The 8,205-nt window shown below is 59.7% G+C and overlaps 1 protein-coding gene across 1 annotated transcript; it reads left to right on the top strand.

The window, feature by feature from the left end:
• The first annotated feature begins 1,495 nt into the window (after positions 1-1,495).
• DLX4 (distal-less homeobox 4) lies at positions 1,496-7,798 on the top strand. The gene is made up of 3 exons (XM_025440539.3): positions 1,496-2,473; positions 5,935-6,131; positions 6,556-7,798. Exons 1-3 carry the CDS (start codon positions 2,218-2,220, stop codon positions 6,799-6,801), a joined length of 699 nt encoding a protein of 232 aa, XP_025296324.1. The 5' UTR covers positions 1,496-2,217; the 3' UTR covers positions 6,802-7,798.
• The last annotated feature ends 407 nt before the right edge of the window (positions 7,799-8,205 follow it).

An 8,205-nucleotide genomic window follows, 5' to 3' on the forward strand; every position in this document is an offset into this window, starting at 1 on the left:
CTCCCTCTGCCTGTGTCTCTGCCTCTGTCTCTCTGTGTCTCTCACGAATAAATAAATAAAATCTTAAAAAAAAAAAAAAAAAAGAAAGGAGAAAGTGGTCCCATGTGAAAGGAGCATTTCTCCGCAGAGCAAACCCTGCATACCTTGTTGGATGGGAGAGAATAGGTTCTCCAGCCACCCCCCAAAGAGGAGTCTCCAAGGCTTCAAGGGGAGAGCTCAGAGCCAAGTGCTTTCTGGGAAAAACTCATCTCTATCCATTCCAGAGGAGAGTCCAGTTTGAAGCCAATTCACTCATCTGCCCCTGGGGACACCTGACTGGGGGGAATCAGCCACCCTGAACACTCCTTTGATCTTTCTGCCTCTCTGAACCTGGTGACCCTCCAGTGCTTTCTCTTCCTCTTCTAAGTCTCCCTCTTTGTCTTGATCTTTGTCTTCTCCTACTCTCCAATTCTAAGACTGCTGCCTTCACTCTGAGTCCTGATAACAGCAACAAATATGTGTGTACAAGCATGAATATGCTCATCCAAGTTGCATACTCAAAGGTGTGTATGTGGGTATGCTGGAAATCTGTGAGGACTGGTGGGTTTAGGGGTGTAGCTGTCTCTCCCCCTACCATGAAGCAACTTACACGTGTGTGGACAGTTACCACTCAGAGGGTGGATACACATGCCTAGATGTTTATGTGCTCGGATGTCGTGTGTTTTTGAATGCGTACACGGGCAGTTTGCCTTGTTATAGGTATGCGCCTGCGTAAGAGACAAGTATCCTGCTTCTTTTTTTTTTTTCAGGGCCTGTGCTATTTATCTTTGGGTATCTAGGTATGCTTTACATCACAGCCTATATTCCGTATTTGCAGATCCATTAATGGACCTTTCTGTTCATGCTGGGATGCTAATGTGAACATCGGTGCAGACACCTCTGTCGGTATATTTGTTGTGTTTGAATGGGGTCTTGTGTAGTTGTGTACCTGTGGCCACAGATACTCGTCTACGCGGACACCTGCTCGTCGAGGCCTCGGGTACTAAAGTTTAGAGGCAGGTCCCGCACAGCCTGGAAAACAGACAGGGCCACCCAGCCAGGCCGCCGTGTTTCCTGCGCCCTCGGAGGGAGTCATCAAACCGGACTCGCCTCCTACTCGCGGATTGTGTCCCGGTTCCTGCAAGACTCCTGCCTCGCGCGGCGGCGCCGGGAAAGGCCGGGTGGGGTCGCGCGGGGCAAAGCCGGACGGCGGGTCCCGCCAGCGGCCTCGGGGGCCTGCGGGAGCCGCAGCGGGGCCCCCGCCGGAAGCGGAAGCGGGGGGTGGGTGGGGGGGCGGGGCGGGGGCGCGGCGCGGCGGCGGAGGTCGCGGCGAGTCCGGCCCGGGGCGCCCCGCGGGGGCGTGTGCGCCGCGCGCGTGCGAGGCCGGCCGGCACCTTCCCCGACCCGGCGTCTGTTTACCAACAAACGGCAGGCGCTCTGCAGCGACGCATTCCGACCTGCTGAATAAGCTGCCCGCGCGGGCGGCCGGGCTCGATTCCCCCGCGAGGCGACGGCGGCGGGACGAGAAGCCCCGCGCAGCTCCCCGACAGCTGGGGAGCGCGCCTGCCGGTGCCCGGGGCCCCCACACCGCACCCCGCCTCCCCTGCAGCCGCCGCGCCTCGCCACGGCCCTGCTGCCCTCCCTGGGCTGTCCCAGCCCCGCCGGCTCCCTCGCGTTTCTGCGGCTGAGACCCGGGTTCCCAGACTGCTCCCATCGCCCTGACACCCCAGCGCCCCTGCCGGAGAAGCCCCCGGCGTAGCTGGGCCCCGAGCGTGCGCACCGCCCCTCCGACCTCTCGCTTCTGAAGGTCCCTACCGCGGGCTGCCCCGGGGGGCGGGCCCCGGCTCCAGCCCCCGTGAGGTCACCGTGCGCGGCAGCCAATCCGCGGTGTCTGGGTGGGCGGTGCCCGCGTCAGTCCCGGGAACCGAACCCAAGAGCGAGGCGAGGGGGGCCCCATGGATTTAGGGGGGAGGGGTAAAGCCCTGGGGGGCACCCCTTCGGAACCCCTTTCTCAGGCGCGCGCTCTCCGCTGGAAGAGGCGCAGAGAGACACTTTCCGGGCAATTTTAAGTGTGCGGGAGGCTGGCTGGGGGGCTCCTCCGGTCCCCACGCCCGAGGCTCGGAAAAGAGAGAGTTGGCGGAGGGAGCGGACTACGTGCCGGGCCATGGCCTAGGCCCTTCGGCCCCGGCCCCGGCCGCAATGACCTCTTTGCCCTGCCCCCTCCCAGGCCGGGACGCCTCCAAAGCCATCTTCCCGGACATCGCCCCTGTCCCATCGGTAGTGGCTACCTACCCGCTTGGCCTGTCCCCCGCAAACGCAGTTGCCTCCGATTTGCCCTACTCTGGGCCTTATGGCCACCTCCTGCCCTACTCCTACACTGCGCCGGCGACCCCGGGAGACTCCTACCTGCCCTGCCAGCAACCGGCGGCGCCCTCTCAGCAGGAGCCCAAGGCAGGTAAGTCCGGCCGCCGCGGCTCTTCTCACCTCTGGGGTCCTGATCCTGTGCGTCCCTAAACTTCGCCCTCGCCTGGTTGGGCGCAGCTAGCGGGATTCAGACCTTACTCAGATTCCACAGGATCTGGGGGTGGGGGGAGGGCGAAGGGATGGGGCGGGAGACAGGGGGGAGGGGCGGGGGCGAGTTGATCTAGGTCTCCTTTCAAGACCGACCTGGTTTCGATTTGCAGTTGTGCGAAGCCGGGCAGCAGGGCTCCCTACCCCACCCCCTGGAGCAGCGGGGTTGTGTGTACCTAGGGGTAACGGAAAACTGAAACAATCCAGATGTGGGTGCGGGTGTCTAGCCCCTGCCCCAGGATTCTTTACGTCGTACTCTCCTTCCCTTCCCCAAGTCGCCCCTCTGCCTTTGTCATGTCTTAGAAAGCAGCGCCCAAGCCAAAGACAGACAAATGAAGTTAGGTCCCAGCTGGGGGACAGTGGAAGTGGGGGCTTTGGGGGGCCTCTCCCCCTTGCCCTTGGCCAGGGCCTGAATGTGCCTGACAGAGAGGAAGCTGGCCTGGCAAAATCTCGGGTTAGGACCCCACCACTCATTGTTCTAAGCAAGTAGTCACAGGTGGGTCAGGTAGTCTCTAGCAGGTCCTGACTACCCTAGCCTTGCTGCTGAAGGAGCAGGCCATTCTGGGCATATCCACCCCTTGGCTTTGTGGAGGGAGGCCATAGGCCCCAGTTATGGTTGTCTGGAGCAACTCTGAGCCCCTGAGAAAGTGCTCACTGGAAGGCCTCAAAGAGGCCAAGGAGCCAGGCTGTCTTCCTGGGCCTGGGCCTGGGCCTGGTCTGGGCAGAGTGCCTGCCACACTATACATACCCATCTGTACTAGCTGCAGATTAGACCTCACATCTCCTGCCTTCCCTGCCCCCACTAATTGCCCCCACAATTGTCTTTAGCACAGGCTCCTCCAAGGATGCACATCCACGGGGTGCCTTCAGGAGAGTCGGCCTGGACCAAGACATCTCTCTCTTACTCCAACATATGAGCTCACAAACCATCAGAGCCAAAAGTGACCCCAAAGATTTGGGAACTCAACCTCCTTGATGTATAGGTGGCCAAACTGAGGCCCAAAGAAAGGGTGTGTGTGCCTGTTTTGCAGGCACTTGGCCCTTGCAAATTGATCTTCACTGCCTGAGGCCAGAAAAGAGGATTTTAGGGAATTTCCTCAGAGCCCCCAAAGTTAACTGCCTTCTGTGCCAGAACTGGAGCTGCCTCTCCCAAGCTTCTGGGTCTGTCCTCTTTAGAGGAGGAGTGGTTGGGAGAGGAGGTTTGTGTGTATTTGTTTGTTTGTTTTTGTTTTTGTTTTTATACAAATGATCTAGTTCCTACAAATGGTGGAATCCCTTAGACTCTCCCCTTTAGTATATGGGACATTTGTGTGTACATGTGTGTCTAGGGGTGGTCATAAGATAGCTTTGTCCTTCAGAGAACTATTTATAGGGTCAGTATTTTCATTCCCATTCTCCACGCTCCTAGCCTTCCCTCTGCTGGGTCTAAGGACGGAAGAGTGGAGAGTTTCTTTTCTTTACATAATTTCCCCGGATCCAACGAAAACCATACATGTTCTTAGTCTAGATGGTTAGCACTTTTCTCCTGAAACTGGTGGATTTGCCCCTTGTAGATTGAATGATTGGGAGTTGAGAGGGCTTGAGTCCTCCTTTTCGCCCCCATTCCATGTCCACTCCTGCCTCTGAGAGGTTTGGCTCCGAGTGAGCTGTGCCACCACCCCTCGGAGCCCGCGGGTGCGCGGCGGTGGCTCCTGGAGGGAGGCCTCCGGGCTGCATGACCGCGACCAGGGCATATCCCTTCGCGACTTGCCGAAGGGTGTGTGGAGAAAGGCGGCTGTCGAGGAGGGAACTCGGAGGGGCGTCCCCGGGAGAGTTAGGGCGCCCAGGGCTGGGGGAGTTCAGTAGCCGCGGCTGCCTCCCGGGTGCGGCGTCCCCACCCGAGCCGCGCGCACCACGCAGCCGGACAAGCGCGGGTGGTCGGTCGCTGGGCGGCCAGCCTGGGGCTGCGAGCGCTAGGGTCGACGCAGGGGAGGCCGGACAGGCGCGGGCGGGAGCGGAAACCCAACGGTTTTTCTGGGAATTGGCCGAGGTGGGGGTCGAGGGGGGTGGATCTGAGAAGTCAGCAGCGCCCGGGGCTACCGGGGAGGGATGCGGGGGAGGTGAAGGCAACTGGTCACCGCGTCCGGGCCCAGGGCGGAGAACCACACGTCTGGGGGAGCACGACCGGAGGGAGGGGCAGGGTGAGGGTGCGGGAAGCTGGCGGACGCCAGCTGCGTCTGGGCACCGGAGCCAAGAGCAGTCTCGGCTGGGACAGCCCGGCAGACCTGCGTGGAAAGCTGCAGATGTGGCCCGAAGCCCCGAGGCGTTTCGGCCACTTGGTCCTCCCAGCTCTATCACACGAATGGAATGATCCCGGGGTGTCCCCACCCACTGGTACAGGTTGGGGCTGCTCCGACTGGAAAAGGAGGACCCTTCGCCCTGCACCAGCCGCATTCTAGGGCCACTGTTCCCCCATTGAGATTCCTAGAGTGGCTGGGCCTGGGGACAAGAGGTGACCAGACCGCAAGGCAGCACGATCCTGGGGCGGCCCTACGGCCTGCGCTGCCCGGCGCTGTGCGCTTTCCGAACCCGGGCCACCTTCCCGCGAGCGGTTACCCCTCTGTGAGTGTGGCGGGATGCAGGAGGGGGCCGCCTCAGTCCCACCTGGCTTCTAGGGTCCCCCCAGCTGGCCTTGGGGGAGGACAGAGCTGGTCACATTCCCTGTAGGGTGTGCCTCGGGAGAGGGGCTGCGCCCTGCAATAGGGGATGGCAAACCCTGGGGGCCCTTTCCGCACTCCGATGCTGGGAGTGGTGGTGGGGACGGGCCGGTGCTCATCCCGGCTTTCAAGGCCCGCTTGGCCGGGCCCCTCTGACCCACCCCTCCTCTCTGAGCCGGGAGGCTGCCACGCAAACACTGTCTCGGGCCTCTGAGCCTTGCTCTGGAGTTCCCTCCGCCTGGAATGCCCTGCCCCCTTCAGCTCCAGGCCTCAGCCCAGTCCTCTACCGAGCCTTTCGGGCCCCGCCCCACCCCAAACTGGCGCCACCGCACCCGCCTGAACTCTGACCTCCCGCCCCTGGCGCCACCTGTACCCTAGCTTCAGCCCTTGGCGCTCTCTTCCTAGGGTCACAGGACCCGTAAGAGTGGGAGTTCCCTGAGGGCAAGAACCGCTTCTTGTGCCACCTGGCGCACAGGGGGCCATGGGGTCAGAAGGGGGCGTGGAGCGGAAGGTAGAGCGGGCCGAGCCCCGCACCTGAGCTGCCGGCCCACCCGAGGCCTTCATGCAAACGACATGCAAATGAGCTCCTGAAGCTGCGCGTCCGGCCCTCTCACCTTCCCGCACGAACCGCCCGGTGCTTGCTCCCCAGACTCGGAGAAGCCGCCGTTGTCCCCGGAGCCCTCGGAGCAGCGCCCGCAGGCCCCGACCAAGAAGCTCCGCAAGCCGAGGACTATCTACTCGAGCCTGCAGCTGCAGCACCTGAACCAGCGTTTCCAGCACACGCAGTACCTGGCGCTGCCCGAGAGGGCCCAGCTGGCCGCGCAGCTCGGCCTCACCCAGACCCAGGTGAGGCGGGTCCAACCTTCCTGCAGCTGGCCTGCTCCAGAAATGTCCTCTGGGAACTCAGTCCCCTCCCCCGGGAGGGGGCGGGAAGCCCCCAGGGGTCTCCTAGCCCGTTGTCTCGGTTCTCCAGGTGTGTTAAGAGCCCGCCCTCAGTAAGTGTTGGGGGACTGTGTTAAAATGTGTTGTGGGGAGGGGCAGATGCAGGTAGAGGAGGGCACCCAGACCGGGAGAACTGGATAGAGCTCAGGGGCAGGACTCCCGCCACTTCAAGGACTCTGGAGGACTGCAGCATTGTCCCCAATCTCTGCTGGGCTCCCAGGACTGCACCCACCCGCCACAGCTGCAGTTAGGTCCGTTTCCCTGGCTCACCGCCTCACACACACATACTCCTCCTCATCTTCCCTTCTTTTCCCTTTTCTCCCCAAAGGTAAAGATCTGGTTTCAAAATAAACGTTCCAAATACAAGAAGCTCCTGAAGCAGAACTCTGGAGGACAGGAAGGGGACTTCCCTGGGAGACCCCCATCCTTATCTCCCTGCTCCCCACCCCTTCCATCCCTCTGGGATCTGCCCAAGGCAGGGGCTCTGCCCACCGGTGGTGGCTACGGCAACAGCTTTGGAGCCTGGTACCAGCATCACTCCCCAGATGTCCTGGCTCCTCCTCAGATGATGTGAGTCCCGGGAAGGGTGGGTCAGGGGGGAACCCCTGTCCTCCACAAAACCCAAGACCCAGAACACCTGCACCCTTTCTGGTCCGGGAGGAAACCAGCTCCAGATGTTTTCTCAAGAGCAAGAGGAGTTGGAGAAGGACAAGGATGGGGAGGAGTCCTGTCTCCCTTGCCTTGTAACCCAAACACCCTACCTAATCAAGAACTTTGGTCTGAAGCACCGCCCCCCACCAATACTGTGGACTGGACACCTTCCTTCCAGCTGATCAGAGGCTCTGGAGGGAGAGTCACTGGCTGAAGCTCAGACTCCTCCCAGGACCCTTAGTCTTCCCAACGCTTCTTTGGACTGCAGTCTACCACTGCCTGGAGGCAAAAAAAAAAAAAAAAAAAAAAAAAAGAGAAACACTTGAGTATTTGTTCCTCTCCGTGTGCCTTGGGCCTCGCCCAACCCTGTTAGGAGCAAAAGCAGAAGCGAAGTGGGCATCCAGAGTCTTCATGCTGAGCACCATCAGGTCTCTCCCCTCCCCCACCGATTTTTCCTGGAGGTGGGCACGTGACCCCCGTGACTGATACACCTCCTCACCATCTTGTGAGCTAGAAGAGATGCTGAAAAGGTGGAGTTTGTGGATCTATGGGTAATTTTTGTTCTTCTAAAAAAAAAGCCTTTTTCTCATGTCTATTCAGTTTTGGTAGATAACAGATCCAATTATCTTTATAATTCAACGGGTATTTATTAAGAGCCTGTCCTCTCCTTTCCCAACCCTTAGTACCTAACAACCCCATATGCACACCCTCTTGTGAACCCAGTAGGGTAACATTTTGGGGAGAATGGGGGACAACTGACTCTCTGGATGAGTGTAAGTAGAGACACCCCTTAGGGAGGGTGGGCTGGCAGTTCAGCTTCTCACAGCTGCCTCTGTCCAAAGGAACTGCTCCTATTTATAATCCATTTAGTGTTCCCCACACTGTGAGCTTTCAGAGATTAAATCTGTACAAAAACCTGGGCCCTGGCTGTGAAGTATGTTTGTTTTCTGACTTCTAGGGGTGGGGATTGGTTGCTCATCGCCCTCTTGTCTCCCATCTGACTCTTCCAGCACCAAGCTAAAGGACTGGATGTCAGTTTTGCCTCTTCCACTAACTAGCTCCTTGGTTGTAGTTCTGGAATGTTCTAATGATCATTTTCATACACTCCAGTGTGAAACTGAAAGATGCTGATACTGCAAAGTCTGAGTGGTCCTCACCTGCAAATTCTGTCCTGGCCCAGTTCTGGAGGGAGCCAGGGACAGGAGTCCTCTGGGCTCTGTCTCAGTCCCCATTCACCTGGAGAGAGGATAAGCCCACTGAGCCAGTCCAGTCCTCCCAGTGTGCTCCGTGGGCAGAAGAGTCCCCAGCCCACCAAGGGGGAGGGGGA

Source organism: Canis lupus, chromosome 9 (genome assembly GCF_003254725.2).
Source record: "Canis lupus dingo isolate Sandy chromosome 9, ASM325472v2, whole genome shotgun sequence".
Taxonomy (NCBI): domain Eukaryota; kingdom Metazoa; phylum Chordata; class Mammalia; order Carnivora; family Canidae; genus Canis; species Canis lupus.